This window comes from Salvelinus alpinus, chromosome 7 (genome assembly GCF_045679555.1).
Source record: "Salvelinus alpinus chromosome 7, SLU_Salpinus.1, whole genome shotgun sequence".
Taxonomy (NCBI): Eukaryota; Metazoa; Chordata; class Actinopteri; order Salmoniformes; family Salmonidae; genus Salvelinus; species Salvelinus alpinus.
This window is the reverse complement of record NC_092092.1, coordinates 48,891,550-48,918,441: the sequence shown is the minus strand read 5'-3', so window position 1 is coordinate 48,918,441 and position 26,892 is coordinate 48,891,550. Positions and strand designations below refer to the sequence as shown.

Below are 26,892 nucleotides of genomic sequence, written 5' to 3'. Positions count from 1 at the left end.
ACTATTGGTTAGAGCCTGTATGTAAGCATGTCACTGTAAGGTCTACACCTGTTGTATTCGGCACACGTGACAAATAAACTTTGATTTGATTAAAATGGAAAATCTATAAAGCCTGGACAGAGAGATAACGAAACAACGAGAAAGTCAATAAAGTGTTGTGTTTTTGGTATTTTGTGTGTTTGGTTTTTTACTTGCTCTTTCTAACTCTGGAGGAGATGCAAAGACCTGTCATTTCTGTGAGGGTGGAGGGGGAGACCAGTTGGTTTGACATCTGAGGAGAGGAGTAGTAAGGGTGACATCTGTCAAACATTTTAACCTATACTTACCTCTGTGCTGACAAAACGTTTCCTGGTCCATGGCCAGGAAACGTTTGGGCAAAAGTCTGTCCTCCTTCCTCTCTCCTCCGTGACCCAGAAACAGATAAGTGGTCGAGGAGTGTGTCAATTCCTCGATAGCCTCCTTTTGGTGAGGAAGCACAAGTGTATCCGACCACAGAAGAGTTCTGATATCTACCACACCCCCATTGAAACAGCTGTTGTATTGTCAGAGGTGAAAAGCATGCCCACATATTTAAACGATATGCTACTTATCTGTTAAAATCACTTTTTTTGGGATGCACTCCTGTAAATGTAATATGCCTGATGACGTGTGAGTGGAGAAGGAGCTTTTTATTTTAATACAAGTGCATTTTCGTCCACGTTCACTCTCCTCGCTGCCTCTTCTCGATTACCTTTGACCTTTTCAAAAGGACGCGAGAAAGGATGGAGGAGAGAGGAAGCAGGAGTTGAGAAAATCTATTTGAGAGAAAGCCAGAGATTAATACCAATTTGATGTCAGAGGGACATTGCATTTCCCAGTAAGGCAGCCGCTTGCTAGAAACCGCAGCTCTAGGCAGGCCTATAAATTATCAATTTCCAATTTAGCTTCTCCATCCATTCACAGACCTAATTAGACATTGGACATGTAGTCTGGAGATAGATACTCAGAACAGTTTTGCTGCTAGACAGTACATATAGGCTGTATTAAAGTGTCTCAGTAGAGTGCTGATCTAGGATCTGCTTTGCCTTATATATCTTAATTAATAAGATTATATGGACCAGTGGGATCAGCACTCCCACTCTGACATTCTTTATGAATATGGACCATGGTGGAAAGGTGTTGTGATGTTGTGAGTGCCGTCTGAAACTGTTCCAGGATCTGTGTCTTGGGGAGCCCATGGGAACAAAAGACTCCAACAGATGGGGCTTATTTTGTACAAGTCTTTTCAAACCGCAATGTATAGTATTCAAGGTGTGTTGAACTAAGAACTCAATGCTAGCAGTACCATGGAACACGTGTGAGGATGGAGAGTGAGGTCTGCACACTTGGGTTCATTCAAGTTTACGATTTCTTTAAACTAGATTTTTTTCATTGGTCAATTTTGTCCTGAAATTTGAGGCCAAGTAGTGGTTGTGGAACATGTTTTGTTACAAACGAAGACTATGAGAAAAGGGCCATTTGAATACCACACACAACTGACCGTGCTGTTTCGTGTGTTTTGCCAGCAAAGGGAGGTTTCCTCCTCCTGCGAAAAAAGAAAGAAAGTCTGTCTGGGGCTGAGGGAGGGAGTCTGTTTAATATTATAAACCACAGTGGGACTCGCAGGGTTTATGTAGTAGCATCTGGCGTCACAGCAGACGCCTGCCAGGCTGTACATTAGATCAGAATAATTGGCTGGGACAACTATCTGAGACGGACAAATGCGAACCTCCCCCTGGTTGACCTCATGACCCAAAAGGGTTGGATGGAACAACGCAGCACATTATTTTGATATGTGGTGATACAGGCCCTCCAGGGTGTGGTGACCCATAGAAACCAGACTGTTGAAAGGCATTTAGGGTTTGTGTAATGTTTGGAATGGTTTCGGTCATCGATGGATTTGAAGTATACAATGACACACAAAGGGAATAATCAAACCATTCCTTGGGTGTTTTTGGAAAGACAATACGCCATGCAGACAACCTGGCCTCCAAGCCTTTGGCACTGTACGATGGGTAGAGCAGGTTGGTTGCTGACGTTGCAGAGATGGCCCATCCCAGACTACATGTTACAGTCTCCGATCTTGACAGAGGAGTCATGGATTTATTCATCGTGCATGCGGGACAGCGTGCATTCACACAGTAAATACCAACACACACATGCACGCATTCATACAATACATACCTCTACAGTATGCACGCACGCACAAACAATTATCTTCAGCATGTCCTAACATCAGGGAGATCCTCTCGCTCTGCCTGTAAGCACAATCCATTCCAGAGTGTCCTATCTGCGCAGATATTTGATGAATAATTCTAAACCATATAAACATCATTTTTCAGTGAACCTGATGTCTATAAAATAGATGAAATTAACCGCAGTGGTGTATCGGAGTTTATACTATTTATTGAATTATTGAAAAATATATATTTTTATTGCCATAGGGCAGAGCGAAAAATGGACAATTTTGAAGCTAATCTCATGCTATTTTATACATTTCGCCATGAGGCTGAGAGAAAATGTTGCTGTTTAGAGCCAATTTTCCTGTAATTCTAAACATTTTGCCATGAGCCTGAGAGAACATTTTGCAGTTTGAAGCTAATTTCCTGTAATAAAAAATGTAATTAATCGTGGCTTCTGATGTTCATATGCTATCGGTGGGCCTGACCTGCGGGGGAACCCCAACTCCTAAAAAAATTATAAATATAATTACATTTCAATTATATTCTGTTGCCATGAGGCAGAGAAGCAATTGCAGTTTTATAGCTAATCTAATGCTATTCTACACATTTTGCCATGAGGCTGAGAGAAAAAGCTTGTGGGGCTGCGGGGGTGTGTGCTATGCCAGTGATGATCTGTACTACTAGTTATATTTCAACAGTAAGGCATGGATTCAATCAGATCGAGTGTTAACCAGTGTCAACCAGCATTGGCTGACATCCGCATATCAGATGTTTTGGCAGTGTTGAGAGGTATGAGCTGACAGAATCGGTGAGCGGGGCTACTCGTGTCACAAACCACTCCCTCCCTTATTACTACCGCGTTAGAAATTCAAAACGGTGCTAGAAAGTGTAGGCTCTATCGACGTTAGAAATTACGACAAAGTAGTCAAATTGTTTATATATAAAATAAAAAAATCCCTCCTGCCTGTGATGTTCTGATTTAGTTGAGGGCAGCTCAGCTAAATGTGTCTGTCGTCAATCAGTTGGTTACAGTTCTTAGAGTTTCTCATTACCCTCGTTTATACGGGAATTATTTTTTAACGCTCTCGCCTTTTCTATTTATTTAATGAATGCAGGGAGAAGTTATATCTAATTGTTTTGTTATAGAGTGTCAATAAAATATGCACAATGGAAATCAAATCAGACACTGCCTTAGCCATTCCTTGATCAAACAACAACTGTGAATGTAATTGTTTGATTATTTTCCGACCTCATTAATTGAGAGACAGGAGTAGAGTTCCTAGATTACTGGTGCATAAAACAGCTATTTACACTGATATCTGACAGTGGTGGGTTTTTCACATTGACAGAACCCACTGTTGATGAAATTCACAGTCAGAAATGTAATTTCACTGTTTTACATCCTATGACACTTTGTCCATGAAGTGTATAAGGTGTCACAACAGGCCTACTTAAAAAGGTGCTATCTAGAACCTAAAAGGGTTCTTTGGCTGTCCTAATAGGAGACCCTTTGAAAAAAAACTTTTGGTTCCAAGTAGAACCATTTTGGGTTTCATGTAGAACCATTTCCACATAGGGTTCTACATGGAACTCAAACGAGTTTCACTTGGAACCAAAAAGGGTTCTCCTATGGGGACAGTTGAAGAATCCTTTTGGAACCTTTTTTTCTAAGAGCGTAGGCCATAATCCTATTCTGTTAAATTACTTTGATATGCCACCAAATGTAATTCCCTCAGTCAATTTTTTCTAATAATACTAATGTATATTATTACAATAACAATATTATTACAATAACAATGAGAAACAGACACAATGCTTTATCTTGACACCAAATGAATGTCCTGCAGGGGACTATGTCAAAATACAAGTACCCATCTCCAGTAACACACTGACTGATTTATTTCTACTGACAGATACATACATCAAAATAGATCATGTTAAATAACTTTGGTACGCAGAGAAGAGAACACACCCATATTTGACATGGCGTGGACATAGACATGAAAATATTGAAGATGAACAGTCAACAACTGTACAAATGACAGAGAAACTACCATTTCAGCATACAAAAAAAGCATTCTGGACAATAACTTCCCTTTCATTGAACAAGTAAATATTGAGTATCCTTACTGTTCTACGCACTAGTTGGGGTTAAATGAAGTTATAAAGCAAGCAGATTTTACACCTTTGCTACGACGGTATGCACGTTGAAACGCAACAAAACAGTACCCACTTGGTTTAAGTGTGCAACTTTATCTCCTCAATGAATACAAGTATCTTTGGTAGAGAAATACAACAGTACAGAAAAACCATGAAAAATGAAATATTTACACATAATATAGTTTGCAACAGTAAGACAGTCAACATTACCATTATGTCACTCCAAAGATCTAATAGATGGGAAAACAAGGGGGATCCCTGATGAAAAGGACCATTATTTTCCTCTTTTATAGGAATAATAAAGTACCAGAGGGATTGGCATGAAGGAAGCTCACCTATGTACAGAAAAGTACTTGAAGAAGAAGGAGCCCATTTTCCGAGATACTCTCTGGCCACGTGTGTTGAATTTCAACAAGACCCCTTAAAGGTTTTGGCACAAAAAAAGGCACAAAAACAAAAGGACGCTAAATCGACGCTGCCAAAGATGTCCCTTAGCTCCGATCTCTGAGAAGCAAAGGGAGAGAGAGCCTTCAGAGAGTGAAGAATGAATAAGATTGGTCCATCATTCCAGTCCAGTCTCTCCATTTCCTGTCTCCAATGCACTGTCAGCTATAGGTCGTCCACAGCGGCAAGATCCATCCACAAGATGAGAAAGGACAAGCAAAGCAATCTCATTTGCTCCTCACTCTCAATGGAGATGGTTAGGGTTTGCCTGCAGCTTCAAGTGTCTCCTGGGATGCCGGTGGCACCGGTACACAGGTTTGAGATCAGTCCCAGTCGTCTTTGCAAACACAGTCACACTCCTCGTGGTGTTCCAAGGGCACATCGGTCATGGACTTCTGCAGGCCTCGGCCCCCGCTTCGGTGCTTCAGCAGGAGAACCTACAGAGAGCGGCAAGCCAGAGCTCGCATTGAGAGTTTGGAACAGGCCCTGCACCAAAACAACTTCAAACACATTTACACATCAAATGGATAAACTAGCTAAAATACATAGCAGAAATATCTTCATGATAAATTTGTTTTACACCACTAACCACGTTTTCATGCGAGTAAAGTCATACCATATAAAAAAAAATCATCACAGCTGTGATGGAAACAGGTAGTTTCGGTACAATTTTATAAATGCAGACAGATAATTTGTTCTTTTGACATGGTGGAATCTTTTTGTGTCTGTAAAATGTATTATGCGAGAGATGGTGGTGGATACGCCTTTATGAGCAAAAAGTGATATAATGACCATCATATCGAAGTAAACTTGGAGTCACGTGCTGTGTGTGGTCGTCCCACTATGACTCAGGAAACCATGCAGTTTATTAGGCTACAGATGCAGTACGTTATGATGAACTTTACAGGGTGGTGAAAGTGCACATGATCTTGATGCTCCTTTCCAATAAATATCGAGAGTATTATTCGGGTGACATGATATGATTGATGCTTGACGGCAATTCGGACAAATAAAATAAATCTCTTATCCATAATAATCTTAATGTAGACTAGCCTACCCGCATAGTATCATGCAAGCTGTTGGCTAGAGCGCATGTGTCAAGACCAGAGTACTCACATTTGCAATTTAACGCAATTTAATCTGTAGAGTTGAAAATGCGATGGAAACACATTGAACTTTATATTTGTATTCGGTACATGAAAACCTAAGCGAAAAAGTACATTGTGTGCACTACGTCATCACCCACTGATTTTTATCCACAACAGGTCTGTTAGGAGGAAACACACCAATATTTTCTTTGTGGGTTTTTGAATATCCACATAAATAACAGGATGTAATTTTGTTACGATACATTAGCTTGCATTTATTATGCTGATCTTCCTGAAAAATAATTAACTTCAAGTATAATTAGCACATTATGACCCTTGTCTGGAGTTGCAAAGTTAACTTCTAACAACTTTCCCATAATTCCCAACCAGAAATCCTGGTTGGAAGATTCCTGGATTTCCAGTTTATTCCCTTCTGATTCCAGGGATATTAAAATCTCAGAAAATTGGGAAAGTTGCCAAGCTTTTACCTCATGGTACTTCTTGACGACCCGGGTAGGCACACACTGGCAGTCAGAGCAACGATGCAAGCAGCAGGCACAGTTGCCCCCGCAGCGCTTCACCAGGAGGCAGCTAGGCCAGAAGATGGCGTCCGTCCTCTTGAGCTCCTCGCGCAGGGAGACGGAGAAGTTGCGCGGCGTGCAGCTGTACAGTCTCACCTCTTCTCTCAACAGGTTGAGATCCACTCCTGTTCAAGAAATAGATTAAGCTCACCACGTCAACCTAAAATGATTAGATACCTTTTTACTAAATTACAAAAAAAGGGGCATCAATTGCTAAACTGAGGTTAAATTGCCAAGATATCATTTCAAGATAAAACTGTCTGTGAAAGGTTATGCTCAACTGCAGCTGGATATATCTGTTTTTCCCTCCATCTCAACATGACAGACCTTTCTTCCACTGCAATTCCTATCACTAGAACCCCAGTTGTTAGCCGTTTGAGAAGCGGCAGTCGCTGTACCTCTGGATTTCTTGTTGTGGAGGAATGACTTCCCCAGGATGTGCCACGTGGGCTTGTATAGGTCTTCCATGTCAAGCTGCCATCTCTCAGGCTCCAGGTACTTCATGACCTCCTCCACGGTACCGAGGCCAGCCACGGCCTCAGACAACGCATCTGCGCTCTGCAGAGATGGAGTTACCTCGGGCTTCGACACACACATAAGAAAACCGGCACAAAGGAAGATGGGGAAAAAGTTTCAGAAACTTCAAGCTCATGGTCGAAACTGAATTAAGCATAATTGAATGGCTACTTTTAGAGAGCCCCATACAAAAATAGCTGCATTGAATAAGAGCTTTCAACTGAGTTACAGTTATTACCGGCAAAACCCCCATACAAAGTAACATAAGCTCTACATAATGAGTGATTGTGCTACAGTGCATTACAAAACCGAACATCAAAGCTCCATTCGTTTTTTGGCGTCTCCATAGATTCCACTTCTCTCAGCTATATTTTCATCCCGAAATAACTACAGCAGCAACAAGGTTCAAGTTAAGACTCGTCGGTTCCTATTGGGGGCAGCATTTGTTTTCTCTGACTGATATCTCTACCTAAGACACAGAACGGTGCAGTAGATTGATAGCTGGGGTATTGGTTTTCCCCCACATGAGACTAATCCTCCAGATACCTTTCTGGGCTGTGATACTCTGGCTGAGTCCCAAATTACACCCAATTCTCTATATAGTGCACTACTTTTGACTAAGGTCCATTGCCTCTGTTGAAAAGTCAAGCTTGCTGGTGGCTTTGTGTGGCAATACAGACCCAATCCCGTGTGACTGACAAGTTGAATGCATCACTGTGACACCAGCAAGCAAGCACTGCTAATATGGACACTAAATATCAGCACTAAAATCTTTACTTTATTTAGTACATTGATTACTAGTGGAATCCAACTCCCTACATTACCACAGTGTAGGCCTATCAAAAGCTTTGACAAAAATCCTATGTGAAATGTCTAATGCCTACATGACAAAGAAATCTTGAGCGGAGTCATAATAGAGGAGAAACAGGGATTTGATGGGGGGAAAAAAAAGTTCAGCTCAGACAAACTAAAAGAGATACAGAATGAATCAGGGAAAAGGACTCGCCACAGGATTGGTAATGTCACATTGAATAATGGAAACGATACGGGAACGTCTGTTCTGATTCACTGACAACGTAATACCATGTAATACACTCTGAAATTACAGTCAGCACTCCTTCGAAATTTGACTCCCTTTGGTGCTGCCACTGTATGATAAGATTACAGAGGAAGGCTAGAGTTTAGCAACATGGCCGAGGCAGAGGTCGGAAAATGTAGTTTATGCAAATGTGTTTATGCCGAGTGGTTTAGTGATCTGTTGATGTCTGTGTATGAACAATTTCACATTGAATAAAATAAATATGGAGAATGGCAGTTCTTAGGCAAGTAGGCAAAGTCAAATGTGACAGGAATATACCTCCAAATGCACTGGTCATGCGGACAATATTTACCATAAATACCAACACAGAACATCAAGAGCATGAAAGAATTGTCTCGGGAGACCAACCAAGGCAAAACATCTTGCCATTTGCTTTTCTATGAGAACAGTGGAGATTTTTGCTTCATAGTAGAAGCACGCAATGTGAATCCTGTTACTGTTGCCTGGTCTTGGCAGTGGATACGAGTGTAGAATGGGAGCCATTAATAGCGTGTGAATGCCGACAGTGCTACTCTCCTCAAATTAACGGGCACTCTGTAGGCACGGCCTCGGAAGCGGCAGCCAAGCACTCTTAAGAGACAGATGAAATGTGAAGCTTTGTGAAGAAGATGAGAGCCCTGACTAAAAAGGCATTGGGGAACAAAGCACTTAAAAAATGGGCCACCATAACTTTGGACTAGCATGAATTCTCTGAAATTGTTCAACTGTGGTATCAAGAGTATGGTCGTTCGGTAGTCTTAGTTTTCCCTCCAAAGTGTTCTGATGTAGCAGAAGTGATCATCTATTATGGGATGGTAGATATGGAAGCGCAGAGGGTTATTTCCCAATACAAATGTGTTGAAAATTGTCATTGGTGGAACAATGCCCACATCGACCCAAAAGTGAAAGTCTGAAGACCTTTTTTGAGTGATAGTGTTTGTAATTGAATGACCAGCACTATCCATCTGTTTCCTTATACTTGTAACTAACAGCACCACCACACAACACAATTGTATTTGTAATAAAAAAGCAAAGACAGACAAAACAACCAATATAAAATGTGATGGAACCGAGTCAGACTACCTGTATTTAGCCAATTATTTGCAAGGCTATCAAAATGTGCAAGTCATCAACTCGCCTCACTTTGACATAGCTAAGCTATGACATCTCCTTGCATAGCAACCCTGCAAATATTTTGCCTTATAACTGCAGTTAACATGTTCACATTCTATTTCTTTTATTTTTTATTGTGGTGCCTGATACTAAGTATTTCATCTTAGCCACAACTTCATCGGGTAAGAATTAATCTGAAGAGGTATAAAAACCCAGCACAGAATAGTGTCTATTGTATTCTGCAGCCATAGCTAAAAGATGTTTCAAATTGGTTGCAAGCTGTGTTAATCTTTTATAAGGAAAATAGCTTAGCAGGCAGACAAGGGGCTCAGACAGCAACTCCTGCCAGAAATGACAGAGTGGACAGTGTGTGTAGAGTGAGGAGTGGTAGAGCAGAACTAGACATCTGAGGCATGTGCAGAGGTGAATGGACACAGTGTACAAAACATGAACAACTCCTTCCTAATATTGACTTGCACCCCCCCTCTCGCCCACAGAACTGCCTCACTTCATTGGGGCATGGACTCGACAAGGTGTCAAAAGCGTTCCAAAGGGATGCTGGCCCATGTTGGCTCCAATGCTTCCCACAGTCTTGTCAAGTTGGTGGACATCCTTTGGGTGGTGGACCATTCTTGATACACACGGGACGCTGTTGACCATGAAAAACCAATCAGCATTGCAGTTATTGACACAAACCGGCGTGCCTGGCACCTACTAGCATACCCTGTTCAAAGGCACTTAAATATTTTGTCTTGCCCATTCACACATACACAATCCATGCCTCAATTGTCTCAAGGCTTAAAAATCCTTCATTAACCTGTCTCCTCCCCTTCATCTACCCTGATTTAGCAGGTGACATCAATAAGGGATCATAGCTTTCACCTGGATTCATCTGGTCAGTCTCATGGAAAGAGCATATGTTCTTAATGTTTTGTACACTCAGTGTATGTATATACACATGAACTATGCCAGGAGGTAATGAATAATGTCTGACAGGAACGTATAAATCCAGGAAAACATAAAACACGTTGAACCACAATCCCATTGTGCAAGCCATTGTCACTTTCTTGCAGGGTTGCATATTGTGGAGGAATGTGATCAGCTCCACTGCTGGGAAATATGACAAAAGAAATTTCATAAATATGTAGATATTCATTGTTACAGAATACTACACAAACAGTGAGCTCCAAAAGTATTGGGACAGTGACACATTTTTTGTTGTTTTGGCTCTGTAGTCCAGCACTTTGGATTTAAACTGATACAATGACTATGAGGTTAAATTGCAGACTGTCCCATTTACATTTCTAAAAAGGTGAACCGTTTAGAAATCATATAACGTTTTGTACACAGTCCCCCCATTTTAGGAGACCAAAAGTATTGGGACAAATCCACTTATATTGTGCATTCGGAATGTATTTCAGACCCTTTCCCTACAACTTGATTGGAGTACACCTGTGGTAAATTCAACTGATTGGACATTATTTGGAAAGGCACACACCTGTCAATATAAGGTACCACAGTTGACAGTGCATGTCAGAGCAAAAACCATGCCATCAGGTCGAAGGAATTGTCCATAGAGCTCTGAGACAGGATTGTGGCGAGGCACAGATATTGGTAAGGGTACCATAAATGGAAGAAGTTTGGAACCACCAAGACTCTTCAAAGAGATTGCCGCCCGGTCAAACTGAGCAAATGGGTGAGAAGGGCTTTGGTCACTGAGGTGACCAAGAACCCAATGGTCACTCTGACAGTGCTCTAGAGTTCCTCTGTGGAGATGGGAGAACCTTCCAGAAGGACAATCATCTCTACAGCACTCCCCTAATCAGGTTTTTAATGGTAGAGTGGCCAGACGGAAGCCACACATCAGTAAAATGCACATTACAGCTTGCTTGGAGTTTGCCAAAAGGCACTTAAGGGGACTCTCAGACCATGAGAAACAAGATTCTCTGGTCTGATGAAACCAAGATTGAAGTCTTTGGCCTGAATGCTAAGAATCACATCTGGAGGAAACCTGGCACCATCCCTACGGTGAAGCATGGGTGCCAGCATTATGCTGGGGGACGTTTTTCAGTATCAGGGCCTGGGAGACTAGTCAGGATCGAGGGAAAGATGAACGGAGCAAAGTACAGAGAGATCCTTGATGAAAACCTGCTCCAGAGTGCTCAGGTTCACCTTCCAACAGGACAACAACCCTAAGCACACAGCCAAGACAATGCAGGAGTGGCTCAACCCAGGTCTCTGTCCTTGAGTGGCCCAGCCAGAGCCTGGACTTGAACATCTCTGGAGAGACCTGAAAAATAGCTATGCAGCGACACTCCCCATCAAAGCTGACAGAGCTCGGGAGGATCTGAAGAGAAGAATGGGAGAAACTCCCCAAATACAGGTGTGCCAAGCTTGTAGCGTCATACCCAAGAAGACTTGAGGCTGTGCTTCAAAGTACGGAGTCTGAATACTTATTTTTAATACATTTGCGTAAATGTCCAAAAACATGTTTTTGCTTCGTCATTATCAAGTATTGTGTGTCGACCGAGGGGGAAAAAAACCATTGAATCCATTTCAGAAAACAGCTGTAACATAACAGAATGTGGAAAAAGTCAAGGGGTCTGAATACTTTCCGAACGCACTGTATGTTTATTAAAAGTAGTCAAAAGTTTAGTATTATGTTCCATATTCCAAAGACACAATGATTACATCAAGCTTGTGACTCACCAAATGCTTCTAACACGTTTGTAGTTTGTTTTGGTTGCATTTCAGATTATTTTGTGCCCAATAGTAATGAATGAGAAATAATGTATTGCTTAATTTTGGAGTCATTTCATTGCAAACAAGAATAGAATATGTTTAACACTTCTACATGATTACTGATAGTCCTGAATGAATTATGAATAATGATGAGTGAGAAATATATCATACCCCCATTCAAAAATTCTAACATCCCCTGTTATTGTAATTATGAGAGGTTGGCATGTCTTGGGGGTATGATATGTGCGTCTAACTTTCTCACTCATTATTATTCACGAATCATTCAGGACTATCCGTAATCATGGTACCACCCACATAAATGTAGAAGTCTTTAGAAACATTCTATTCTTACTGTATTTACAATAAAAGTGACTGTAAATGACAAACGAATCTGAAACAACCAAAACTAGCAAATGCAACTGTTGAGCATGTCATCTACATCTCCTCACTGTCATCTACACTGATTGAAGTGGATTAAAAAAGTGACATCAATAAAGGATCAGAGCTTTCACCTGGAGTCACCTGGTCAGTCTATGTCATGGAATGGTGTTCTTAATGTTTTGTACACTCAGTGTAATCACACACGATCAAAAGTTAGAGGAGGTGACTCCGGGATGCTGGCCTTCTTGGCAGAGTTGCAAAGAAAAAGCCATATCTCAGACTGTCCAATAATAATAAAAGATTAAGATGGGCAAAAGAACACAGACACTGGACAGAGGAACTCTGTCTAGAACGTCAGCATCCGGGAGTTGCCTCTTCACTGTTGACGCTTAGAGCCAATTTGCGCTGTTCTGTGAAGGAAGTAGTACACAGCGTTGTACGAGATTTTCAGGTTCTTGGCAATTTCTAGCATGGAATAGCCTTCATTTCTCAGAACAAGAACAGATGGGCGAGTTTCAGAAGTAAGTTACTTGTTTCTGGTATTTTGAGCCTGTATTCGAAACCACAAATGCTGATGCTCCAGATACTCAACTAGTCTAAAGAAGGACAGTTTTATGCTGTGCTAACATAATTGCAAAAGGGTTTTCTAATGATCAATTAGCCTTTTAAAATGATAAACTTGGATTAGTTTACAACGTGCCATTGGAACACAGGAGTGATGATTGCTGATAATGGTCCATGTAGATAATCCATTTAAAATCTGCCGTTTCCAGCTACAATAGTCATTTACAACATTAACAATGTCTACACTGCATTTCTGATCAATTTGATGTTATTTGAAAGGACAATTTTCTTTGCTTTTCTTTCAAAAACAAGGACATTTCTAAGTGACACCAAACTTTTGAACGGTAGTGTGTGTATGTACAGTTGAAGTCAGAAGTTTACATACACTTAGGTTGGAGTCATTAAAACTTGGTTTTTCAACCACTCCACAAACTTGTTAACAAACTATAGTTTTGGCAAGTCGGTTAGGACATCTTCTTTGTGCATGAAATGTAATTTTTCAAACAATTGTTTACAGACAGATTATTTCACTTATAATTCACTGTATCACAATTCCAGTGGGTCAGAAGTTTACATACACTAAGTTGACTGCGCCTTCAAACAGCTTGGAAAATTCCAGAAAATGATGTCATGGCTTTAGAAGCTTCTGATAGGCTAATTGACATAATTTGAGTCAATTGGAGGTGTACCTGTGGATGTAATTCATGGCCTACTTTCAAACTCAGTGACTCTTTGCTTGACATCATGGAAAATCTTAAGAAATCAGTTAAGAACTCAGTTAAGAAATTGTAGACCTCCACAAGTCTGGTTCATCCTTGATAGCAATTTCCAAATGCCTAAAGGTACCGCGTTCATCTGTACAAACAATAGTACGCAAGTATAAACACCATGGGACCACGCAGCCGTCATACCGCTCAGGAAGGAGACTTGTTCTGTCGCCTAGAGATGGATGTACCTTGGTGCGAAAAGTGCAAATCAATTTGAGAACAACAGCAAAGGAGCTTATGAAGATGCTGGAGGAAACGGGTACAAAAGTATATATATCCACAGTAAAACGAGTCGTATATCGACATAACCTGAAAGGCTGCTCAGCAAACAAGAAGCCACTGCTCCAAAACAGCCATACTACGGTTTGCAACTGCACATGGGGACAAAGATATCAATTTTTGGATTAATGTCCTCTGGTCTGATGAAACAAAAATCGAACTGTTTGGCCATATTGACCATCGTTATGTTTGGAGGAAAAAAGGGGAGGTTTGCAAGCCGAAGAACACCATCCCAACCGTGAAGCACGGGGGTGGCAGCATCATGTTGTGGGGGTGCTTTGCTGCAGTAGGGACTGGTGCACTTCACAAAATAGATGGTATCACGAGAAAGGAAAATTATGTGGATATATTGAAGCAACATCTCAAGACATCAGTCAGGAAGCTAAAGCTTGGTCGCAAATGGGTCTTCCAAATAGATAATGACCCCAAGCATAATTCCAAAGTTGTGGCGAAATGGCTTAAGGACAACAAAGTCAAGGTATTGGAGTGGCCATCATAAAGCCCTGACCTCAATCCTATAGAGAATTTGTGGGCAGAACTGAAAAAGCGTGTGTGAGCAAGGAGGCCTACAAACCTGACTCCGTTACACCAGCTCCGTCAGGAGGAATGGGCCAAAATTCACACAACTTATTGTGGGAAGCAACCTGAAACATTTGACCAAAGTTAAACAATTCAAAGGCAATGCTACCAAATACTAATTGAGTCTGTAAACTTCTGACCCACTGGGAATGTGATGAAAGAAATGAAAGCTGAAATAAAATCAATCATTCCCTCTACTATTATTCTGACATTTCACATTCTTAAAATAAAGTGGTGATCCTAACTGACCTAAGACAGGGAATTAATACGAGGATTAAAATGTCAGGAATTGTGAAAAACAGAGTTTAAATGTATTTGGCTAAGGTGTATGTAAACCTCCGACTTCAACTGTATATACACACATTTTATTTTATTTAACTAGCAAGTCAGTTAAGAACAAATTCTTATTTACAATGACGGCCTACTCCGGCCAAACCCCGACGACGCTGGGCCAATTGTGCGCCGCCCTACGGGACTCCTAATCACTGCCGGATGTGATACAGCCTGGATTAGAACCAGGTACTACAGTGACGCCTCTTGCACTGAGATGCAGTGCCTTAGACTGCTGCACCACTCGGGAAACCATTTTTATGTACCAGTCAAAAGTTTGGACACACCTAGTCATTCTTTATTTTTACTATTTTCTACATTGTAGAATAACAGTGAAGACAACAAAACTATGAAATAACACATATGGAATCATGCAGTAACCAAAAAAAGTGTTAAACAAATCAAAATATATTTTAGATTCTTCAAAGTAGCCACCCTTTGTCTTGACAGCTTTGCACACTCTTGGCATTCCCTCAACCAGCTTCATGCAGAATGTTTTTCCAACAGTGTTGGAGTTCCCACATATTCTGAGCACTTGTTGGCTGAATTTCCTTCACTCTGCGGTCCAACTCATCCCAATTCGGTTGAGGTCAGCTGATTGTGGAGGCCAGGTCATCTGATGCAGCACTCCATCAGTCTCCTTCTTGGTCAAATATCCCTTACACAGCCTGGAGGTGTGTTTTGGGTCATTGTCCTGTTGAAAAACAAATGATAGTCCCACTAAGCACAAACCAGATTGGGTGGCGTATCGCTGCAGAATACTGTGGTAACCATGATGGTTGTGCCTTGAATTCTAAATAAAATCAGACAGTGTCATCAGCAAAGCACCCCCACACCATCACACCTCCTCCTACATGCTTCACGTGGGAACCACACAAGCAGAGATCATCCGTTCACCTACTCATCTGTTCTCCACCAACGCCGGTTGGATCAAAAATCTCAAATCTGGACTCATCAGACCAAAGTTCAGATTTCCACCGGTCTAATGCAAATTGCTCGTGTTTCTTGGCCCAAGCAAGTCTCTTCTTATTGGTGTCCTTTAGTAGTGGTTTCTTTGCAGCAATTCAACCAAGAAGGCCTGATTCACAGTCTCCTCTGAACAGTTGCTGTTGAGATGTGTCTTACTTCAACACTTAAGCATTTATTTGGGCTGCAATCTGAGGTGCAGTTAACTCTAACGAACTTATCCTCTGCAGCAGAGATAGCGCTTGGTGGTTTTTGTGACTGCACTTGAAGAAACTTTCAAAGTTCATGAAATATTCCGCATTGACTGACCTTCATGTCTTAAAGTAATGATGGACTGTTAAATCAGATCAAATTATATAGCCCTTATATCAGCTGATATATCAAAGTGCTGTACAGAAACCCAGCCTAAATCCCCAAACAGCAAGCAATGCCGGTGTAGAAGCACGGTGAGTAGGAAAAACTCCCTAGAAAGGCCAAAACCTAGGAAGAAACCTAGAGGAACCAGGCTATGAGGGGTGGCCAGTCCTCTTCTGGCTGTGGAGATAACAGAACATGGCCAAGATGTTCAAATGTTCATAAATGACCAGCATTGTCAAATAATGTGTCAGAAAATAATGGCTGTCATTTCTCTTCGCGTATTTGAGCTGCTCTTGCCATAATATGGACTTGGTCTTTTACCAAATAGGGCTATCTTCTGTATACCACTCCTACCTTGTCACAACACAACTGATTGGCTCAAAAACGCCTTGAGGAAAGATATTCCACAAATTAACTTTTAACCAGGCACACCTGTTAATTTAAATGCATTCCAGGTGACTACCTCATGGAGCTGGTTGAGAGAATGCCAAGAGTGTGCAAGGCTGTCATTAAGGCAAAGGGTGGCTACTTTGAAGAATCTCAAATCTCAAATATATTTTGATTTGTTAAACACTTTTCATGATTCCATATGTTTTATTTCATAGTTGATGTCTTCACTATTATTCTACAATGTAGAAAATATTTTAAAAAATAAGAAAAACCCTGCAATGAGGTGTGTCCAAACTTTTTGACTGGTACTGTGTATTTAAATAGTATTATGTTTCTCCACAATAAGTGTCAAGGCACAATGGACCTCAGTCCCATAAAGAACCAAGGCCTACTTACTGGAGGTATCTTGTGAAAAATGGGTCACACTGACGCTGACATTTAGGGAGACAATGGAATTTCAGTTAGTTTTCCTTTTTCGCTCCCATTCAGAGAAACACTTTTTTTCCCCCGAGCCACGCTGTGTTTTAACAACCTCTTCGCCTGGTCCTTTTAAGCTTTTTCAAAATCTCTTCCCACGAACTACAATAATCTCTTCCTAAGAATTTCCCCTTTCCATGGAAGTGGTAAAGAGGAATTATTGCTTGTTTAAATATAAACAAGTGCTGCCCCCATGACCTGAGGTTCCAGTAGCGTTGGTTTACCACAGGGAAACAGAGTGCTGCTGTTCATTGGGGCCTTCCAGTGCCCGAGGAATGTTCAGCGAGAAGCCAGGCCAAAGCTAACCTTTCCTCTCGTGATTTCCACCAGTAAACACTATTGCTGGCCAACAATTGTCTGCACCAAGTCGAAACATGAATGACATGCCACCTTGTTCTTGCTCTCTCAATCTATTAAATCTCGCAAATATCTGTTTACGGATGGATGGACAGAGGCAGTATTTAGGGATGTATGTACTTATGCATGCTCAGTAGACCGGTAACTGCCAAAATGAAGGAAACACCAACATAAAGTGTCTGGAACTTTATTGGAGGGATGTGACACCATTCTTCCACGAGAGATGACATCATTTGTTGTTTTGTTGGTGGTGGTGGAAAACGTCGTATCAGGCGCCGCTCCAGAATCTCCTATAAGTGTTCAATTGGGTTGAGATCTGGTAACTGAGACAGCCATGGCAATTGCTTCACATTGGTCACTGAATGGTTTGATGAGCATGAAAACACTTGTGCCCTTTGGATGGCAGCATTATCAACCTATGGGTGCCAAAATAAATGGCCAAAATAGAGTCCTGCCCAGCATTTTTATATAACATTAAGCATGATGGGATGTTAATTCCTTCATAAACTCAGGAACCACAAATGTGTGGAAGGAACTGCTTTCAATGTACTTTTTATCCCTCATTTACTCAAGTGTTCCCATTATTTTGGCAGTTACCTGTACATAGGGTCCTATAAAATCTGTGCTGCGGAGAACGAGGACAGAAACACAGAATCCAGACATTAAAATGGAATTCAACAATATTCTAAAATGTATTGAACTTAGTAGGAAATCACCTAAATGTATTGAACTTAGGAGAAAATGCATTAATTTGCCATGACATGAACAAAATGCATCAGTAGTTTGTAATTTCCTTCAACTTTCTGAAGAGGCAAAGTGTGGTGTGTCCGTTTTTCTACCACTACCGTTTCCAAAAGCCTTCTCAATATAATATTAACTACAAAGTCGGTTTCGCATCAATTTGCATCAATCCAGTGGACATTTGTTTTGCAAACTCTGTAATCACATGAGCGCTACAGAAATATTGCTAACCAAACAACGGTCTATAGCTGGTGCACTGTTGAATTAAAAGGTAACTACACCACAAAATGTATTTGATTTTTCCCAAACCTCAAAAGTAGTCTCCTGATATGGTTGTGGACTTAAATGAATAATCATCTAAGTGTGACTGACAGAGAAAACCTGAAAAAACAGAAACCTACAAAAACTAAATGGAGAAAAAACTACATTTGGGAAAAACTAAATAGAATTGATTCAATCCCACTATAGGTTTCCATCCAATTGGCGACAGATTTTCATGCGAATATTCAAAAAATCTGCATAAAGAAAATGTGAATTTTCCCACCAGTGGTGTTTCCACCAAACTGACTTGTTGCGGTTAAAAGTCAGTGCGCGATGACGTAGCACACAAAAGTACATATCACGTATCGAATAAAAATCGAGTGTTCAATGTGTTTCCATTGCATTTTCCACTCTACCGATAGTTTTGTTAGAAAAACTGTTACAAGCATCGATCATCATGTCACCAGAATAAGACCCTCAATATTTATTGGAAAGCAGCATCAAGCGCATCATCTTGCACCACCCTGTGAAGTTCATCATAACTTATTTCATCTGCAGCCTAATAAACTGCATGCCATCCCAATGAGTCGTAGTGGGAGGACCACGCACCATATCATACCGAAACGTCCATTTTGAATCACATTGTGATTTTTTTTTATATGGCATGATATCACTCACAAACTGCGGATGGAAGCGTGGTTAGTGTAGTGTAAAGAAGTCAAATCCCAGGCAATCACCTGTGAAGCCTACACATTCATCAAGATCGGCGATTCCGTCGCGAATACATATTTTTCTGTCAGGTAGTGGATGCATTAGAAAGATTTAAATCCTATCCACATGGCTTCATTACACAGACAGAATCGCCTGTTCTATAGCTTATGATGGACGGTACTACCACAGACTCCAAAATGAAATGTCAAATGGGAAAGAAACAAATGACAACGCCCCGAAAATGCATCAGTACCATGGAGAAGACAGCAGGCAGTAGAATTGTAGGTTCTACAATATACTCCCCTCCATTGGACATTATAAATAGCACCTCACGATCCAGCCACACCTCTTTTGATGTGCACCCTATGCCGGAGACGAAGCCAAAACACACCTCCTTCCCTTCACTAGAACAGAACAGTTCTACAAGACAAATATACAACTGTAAATACCACAGAGGAAAAACAAATCTACAAATTGTAGACCTTAGGAGAACTTGCTTTTGGGAAGCAATGTTTAAGAGGCACAAATCCTACAGCAAACTGGAATCTTACTAGGTTCTGCATTTAGAGATTTGGAGTGCCTAAAGCATAGTGTTGTATATTGTGTAAGGTAATATTTGATAAGATAATTAGTATTTACTAATTTTAGCTCCGATTTAGGATTTATGTAGAATACAGAAAAGTTTACCTAGCGATTTATGGTTCAGATCTGAGATTGTCAAAATTATCTGTGATTTGTGAATAAAACATACTAGTAGAAGTACTGTAAACTGTCCTCATCTTCTCTACCCTCGTGACTTTCACGTACATAAATAAATGCATTCATTCCCCATCTTAGAACTTCTGTAGTGCTTGGATGGGATTCTAAGCAATGCAAGTTGATGTTGGTGGGCCAGATTTTAAGGTTTTGGAGTCACTATTCTCTATGGATTGACAGAAGTCAATCAAAACCGTCAAATCTGTGAGATCCTTATTCTCTGTAAATCTATCTGCTTTATAAAACTCTCTCCCAAGATATTTGGCTTAGAGATAAAGGAGAAGAATCAAACAAATATCAAGTATATCAAATATCTTTCAGACAATGTCTACGGTCCATCTTGCATTGTATGAGTGATGATTATATACACTGACTGTACAAAACATTAGGAACACCTGCTCTTTCCATGACAGACTGAACAGGTGAATCATATCACATTTTATTTGTCACAAGCGACGAATACAACAGGCGTAGGTAGACCTTACCGTGAAATGCTTACTTACAAGCACTTAACTCTATTTCTTGAACTGCGTTGTTGGTTAAGAAAATATTTACTAAATAAATATAAAAAATAAAATAAAAAGTAACAATAAGATTATATAACAATAACGAGACTATGTACTGGGGGTACCGAGTCAATGTGTGGATGTCTAGGTTACTGGAAGTAATTTGTACATGTAGGTAGGGGTAAAGTGAATAGTCCGGGTGGCCATTTGATTTATTGTTCAGCAGTCTTATGTCTTGGGGGTAGAAGCTGTTAAGGAGCATTTTGGACCTAGACTTGGTGCTCCGGTACCGCTTGCCATGCAGTAGCAAATAGGACAGTCTACGACTTGGGTGACTGGCCTTCCTCTGACACCGCCTAGTATACAGGTCCTGGATGGCAGAAAGCTTGGCCCCAGTGATGTATTGGGCCGTACGCACTACCCTCTGTAGGGCCTTATGGTCGGATGCTAAGCAGTAGCCAAACCAAGCGGTGATGGTGCAGCTGTAGATCTTTTTGAGGATCTGGGGACCCATGCCAAATCTTTTCAGTCTCGAGGGGGCAAAAGTGTTGTCCTGCCCTCTTCATGACTGTCTTGAAGTGTTTGGACCATGATAGTTTGTTGGTTATGTGGACATCAAGGAACTTGAAACTCTTGACCCACTCTACTTCAGCCCAGTCTGTTTATGGGAGCCTGTCGGCCCTCCTTTCCTTGGTGTCCACTATCATCTCTTTTGTCTTGCTCACATTGAGTGATAGGTTGTTGTCCTGGCACCACATGGCAAAGTCTCTGACCACCTCCCTATAGGCTCATCGTTGTCTGTGATCGGGCCTACCACTGTTGTGTCGTCAGCAAACTTAATGAAGTTGTAGTCATGCTTGGCTACACAGTCGTGGGTGAACAAGGAGTACAGGAGAGGACTAAGCACGCACCCCTGAGGGGCCCCGGTGTTAAGGATCAGCATTGCAGATGTGTTGTTACCTACCCTCACCACCTGGGGGCGGCCCGTCAGGAAGTACAGTTGAAGAGGTAGGTGTTTATTCCCAGGGACCTTAGCTTAGTGATGAGATTTGTGGTCACTATGGTGTTGAACGCTGACCTGTAGTCAATGAAATGCATTCTCACATAGGTGTTCCTTTTGTCCAGGTGGGAAAGGGCAGTGTAGAGTGCAATTGAGATTGTGTCATCTGTGGATCTGTTTGGGTGGTATGCGAATTGGAGTGGGTCTAGGGTTTCCGGGATGATGGTGTTGATGTAAGCCATGACCAGCCTTTCAAAGCACTTCATGCCAACCGACATGAGTGCTACGGGGCGGTAGTCATTTAGGCAGGTTACCTTCACATCCTTGGGCACAGGGACTATGGTGCTCTGCTTGAAACAAGTAGCTATTACAGACTCGGTCAGGGAGAGGTTGAAAATGTCAGTGAAGACACTTGCCAGTTGGTCCAGTACACGGTGCAATCCGGAAGTGAGCATAAAAGGCATTTAGCTTGTCTGGTAGGCTCGCGTCACTGGGCAGCTCGCAGCTGGGTTACCCTTTGTAGTCCATAATAGCTTACACGCCCTGCCAAATCTGACAAGCGTCTGAGCCAGTGTAGTAGGATTCAATCTTAGTCCTATATTGACGCTCTGCCTGTTTGATAGTTTGTCTGAGGGAAGAGGGATTTCTTATAAGCGTCCGGATTAGTGTTCCGCTCCTTGAAAGCGGCAGCTCAAGCCTTTAGCTCGGTGTGGATATTGCCTGCATTCCATGGCTTGTGGTTAGGATATGTACATGACCAGTCAAACATTTGGACACACCTACTCAGTGCAGGGTTTTTCTTTATTTTTACTATTTTCTACATTGTAGAATAATAGTGAAGACATCAAAACTATGAAATAACACATATGGAATCAAGTAGTAACCAAAAAAAAGTGTTAAATTCTAAATTCTATTTTATATTTGAGATTCTTCAAAATAACCACCCTTTGCACATGCTTGGCATTCTCTCAATCAGCTTGGAATGCATTTCAATTAACAGGTGTGCCTTGTTAATTTGTGGAATTTCTTTCCTTCTTCATGCATTTGAGCCAATCAGTTGTATTGTGACAATGTACGGGTGGTATACAGAAGATGGTCTTTTACCAAATAGGGCTATGTCCATATTATGGCAAGAACAGTTCAAATAAGCAAAGAGAAATTACAGTCCATCATTACTTTAAGACATGAAGGTCAGTCAATCCGGAATATTTCAAGAACTTTGAAAGTTTCTTCAAGTGCAGTCGCAAAACCCATCAAGCACTATGATGAAACTGGCTCTCATGAGGACCGCCACAGGAAAGGAAGACCCAGAGTTACCTCTACTGCAGACGATAAGTTCATAAGAGTTACCAGCCTCAGAAATTGCAGCCCAAATAAATGCCAGTAAGTAACAGACACATCTCAACATCAACTTTTCAGAGGAGACTGCGTGAATCAGGCATTCATGGTTGAATTTCTGCAAAGACACCACTACTAAAAAGGACACCAATAAGAGGAAGAGACTTGCTTGGGCCAAGAAGCATGAGCAATGGACATTAGACCGGTGGAAATCTGTCCTTTGATCTGATGAGTTCAAATTTGTGATTTTTGGTTCCAACCGCCGTGTCTGTGTGAGACGCAGAGTAGGTGAACGGATGATCTCCACATGTGTGGTTCCCACCGTGAAGCATGGAGGAGATGGTGTGATGGTATGGGGGTGCTTTGCTGGTGACACTGTTTTTGATTTATTAAGAATTCCAGGCACACTTAACCAGCATGGCTACCACAGCATTCTTCAGCGATACGCCATCTCATCTGGTTTGCGCTTAGTGGGACTATGATTTATTTTTCAATGGGACAATGATCAGTTGTGTTGTGACAAAGTAGGGGTGGTATACAGAAGATAGCCCTATTTAGTAATAGACCAAGTTCAACACACCTCCAGGCTGTGTAAGGGCTATTTGACCAAGAAGGAGTGATGGATTGCTGCATCAGATGACCTGGCCTCCACAATCACCCAACCTCAACGCAATTGAGATGGTTTGGGATGAGTTGGACTAAAGAGTGAAGGAAATGCAGCCAACAAGTGCTCAGCATATGTGGGAACTCCTTTAAGACTTTTGGAAAAGCATTCCAGGTGAAGCTGGTTTGAGAGAATGCTAAGAGTATGCAAAGCTGTCATCAAGGAAAAGGGTGGCTACTTTGAAGAATCTAAAATATATTTTGATTTGATTAACACTTTTTTGGTTACTAAATAATTCCATGTGTGTTCTCTCATAGTTTTGATGTCTTCAATATTATTCTACAATGTAGAAAATAGTAAAAATAAAGAAAAACCCTTGAATGAGTAGGTGTGTCCAAACATTTGACTGGTACTGTACGTACGGTCAATGTGGGGACGATGTCGTTGATGCATTTATTGATGAAGGCGATGACTGAGGTGGTATACTCCTCAATGCGATTGGATGAATCACGGAACATATTCCAGTCTGTGCTAGCAAAAAAGTCTGTAGTGTAGCGTCCGCGTCATCTGCCCACTTCCGTATTGAGCGAGTCTCTGGTACTTCCTGCTTTAGTTTTTGCTTGTAAGCAGGAATCAGGAGGATATAATTATGGTCAGATTTTCTCTGTGTGGAGTAAAGGTGGTCTAGAGTTTTCCCCCCCCTCTGGTTGCACATGTGACATGCTGGTAGAAATGAGGTAAAACGGATTTAAGTTTGCCTGCATTAAAGTCCCCAGCCACTAATTGCGCCACTTCTGGATGAGCATTTTCTTGTTTGCTTATGAACTTATACAGCTTGTTGAGTGCGGTCTTAGCGCCAGCATCGGTTTGTGGTGGTAAATAGACAGCTACGAATAATATAGATGAAAACAATTTTGGTAGATAGTGTGGTCTAAAGGTTATCATGAAGTAATCTACCTCAGGCGAGCAATACCTCTAGACTTCTGTATTAGACATCGCGCACCAGCTGTTATTGACAAACAGACACACACCCCTGCCCCTCGTCTTACCAAACGTAGCTGCGCTGTCCTGCCAATGCACAGAAAAACCAGACGGCTCTGTATTATCCATGTCGTCCTTCAGCCACAACATAGTGAAACATAAGATATTACAGTCAATGTCCCGTTGGTAGGATAGTCGACCGTAGATCATCCAGTTTGTTTTCCAGTGAATGCACATTGGCCAATAGAACCGATGGTAGTGGCGATTTACTCACTTGCCTACGAATCCTCACAAGGCAACCCGACCTTCGCCCCCCTGTATCTCCGTCTTTTCTTCACGCGAATGACAGGGATTTGGCCCTGGTCTCAGGTAAGCAGTATATCCTTCGCGTTTGTCCAGTTCGAGGTGAGTAATCGCTGTTCTGATGCCCAGAAGCTCTTGACAGTCATAAGAGACGGTAGCAGCAACTTTATGTACAAAATAAGTTACAAACAATGCAAAAAAAAAAAAAAAAGTTGCACAGTTGGTTAGGAGCCCGTAAAACGGTAGCCATCCCCTCCGGCACCATTGTATTATCCAGTTTGAGTGTGTCAAGAACTGCAACGCTGCTGAGTTTTTCATGCTCAACCGTTTTCCCATGTGTCTCAAGAAGTTTCCACCACCTAAAGGACATCCAGCCAACTTGAAACCAACTGTGGGAAGCATTGGTGTCAACATGCGCCAGCATGCCTGTGGAACGCTTGACGCCTTGTAGTCCATGCCCCAACAAATTGAGGCTGTTCTGAGGGCAAAAGGGGGTGCAACTCAATATTAGCAAGGTGTTCCTCAATGAAATTAATTTAGCAGAGATTGAACGGTCCGGGCATGCACAACTGCGTTAGTGAACAACTCAGGGAAATAAATAAAGTTCTGAGCAGGGTATCACACATCAAAGAGAAACATGGCTATTAAATCATTTCCAGAGGATATGCTTCATAAATTACTTTCCAGTATTCATTGACGTGTAAATTGAGATGGGATATGGGAGTGGAAGCACTGCAGCACCCAGCCAGTTGTCAATGCCACGAATGTTTTTCATGTACAAAAAATTGGCAGTATCAAAGGTCCCCTCTCAAAAAAGACAGATTTATGATATAGTGGATCATAATGTTCTCCAAGGTAGTGATAGGAATATCACTATATATATATATATTGACTAACAACAGTCTTGGTCAAGGAAGGCAGCATGGCTAGCAAAGGTTCTCAAATTCACTGGATTTGATGTTTTTAGTCTATATCTGCAGGACTTTGGAAATTCTACTGTGAAAAGTTCTAATCTAATGACACTTTGGATCATTAAACAATCCAAATGGATAATCTTTCAACTGGAACATGGCTGAAGCTGGTGACATCAGTTGTAGTCACATTCACATGGGCATGCTATTGGTCTTGACAGATGTCATTAAAGCGTAATGAACAGAAACGGCTTCCTCTGTATGGTCTTCTATTGTAGAAATGTGGGTTACAAGTACTAAACCACCAAATGAATTTTAATTATTATAAATGTTTAGGGCAAGTTGTATGAAATGCTCTTAGAATTAAGGTCAGGTCAGGACTGTATACAGTATGTATGTGTGGGTGGACTCCTTCAATTTAGCATTGAGGACTGCAGATTTAATCTAATGAATATAGCTGGATGTACACAATATACGGTGTAGAATATGGACTCACATTACATCACCTTTATGGTATGAAAGTATTTGATTGAATTTTGGGTGACGAAAGTGTAATGGTTCACGTTGAAGGCCCAATGCAGACGTTTTTATATCAATATCAAATCATTTCTGGGTAACAATTAAGCACATTACCGTAATAGTTTTACAAAGAAAATAACAGCTTTAGCCAAAAACTATTTCTCACGCAATAATTTTGCAAGGACTGTCTGGGAGTGGTCTGAGTGGGGTCTATATATATATATATATATATACACACAAAAATGATCAATGGAAAACAAATTTATCAACCCATGGAGGTCTGGATTTGGAGTCACACTCAAAATTAAAGTGGAAAACCACACTACAGGCTGATCCAACTTTGATGTAATGTCCTTAAAACAAGTCAAAATGAGGCTCAGTAGTGTGTGTGGCCTCCACGTGCCTGTATGACCTCCCTACAACGCCTGGGCATGCTCCTGATGAGATGGCAGATGGTCTCCTGAGGGATCTCCTCCCAGACCTGGACTAAAGCATCCGCCAACTCCTGGACAGTCTGTGGTACAACGTGGCTTTGGTGGATGGAGCGAGACATGATGTCCCAGATGTGCTCAATTGGATTCAGGTCTGGGGAACGGGCGGGCCAGTCCATAGCATCAATGCCTTCCTCTTGCAGGAACTGCTGACACACTCCAGCCACATGAGGTCTAGCATTGTCTTGCATTATGAGGAACCCAGGGCCAACCGCACCAGCATATGGTCTCACAAGGGGTCTGAGGATCTCATCTCGGTACCTAATGGCAGTCAGGCTACCTCTGGCAAGCACATGGAGGGCTGTGTGGCCCCCCAAAGAAATGCCACCCCACACCATGACTGACCCACCGCCAAACCGGTCATGCTGGAGGATGTTGCAGGCAGCAGAACGTTCTCCAC

General features: G+C 41.5%; 1 protein-coding gene across 1 annotated transcript in view; it reads right to left on the bottom strand.

Annotated features, from left to right (window-relative positions):
• Nucleotides 1–4,077: 4,077 nt before the first annotated feature.
• LOC139581120 (platelet-derived growth factor C-like) overlaps nucleotides 4,078–26,892 on the bottom strand; it is a 100,778-nt gene continuing 77,963 nt past the window's right edge. The window contains exons 4-6 of the mRNA XM_071410571.1: nucleotides 6,873–7,056; nucleotides 6,382–6,599; nucleotides 4,078–5,242 (exon numbers count right to left, since the gene is read on the bottom strand). Of these exons, the coding sequence (XP_071266672.1) occupies nucleotides 5,129–5,242; nucleotides 6,382–6,599; nucleotides 6,873–7,056 (516 nt within the window). The 3' untranslated portion in view covers nucleotides 4,078–5,128. The remainder of the gene's footprint in view (nucleotides 5,243–6,381; nucleotides 6,600–6,872; nucleotides 7,057–26,892) is intronic.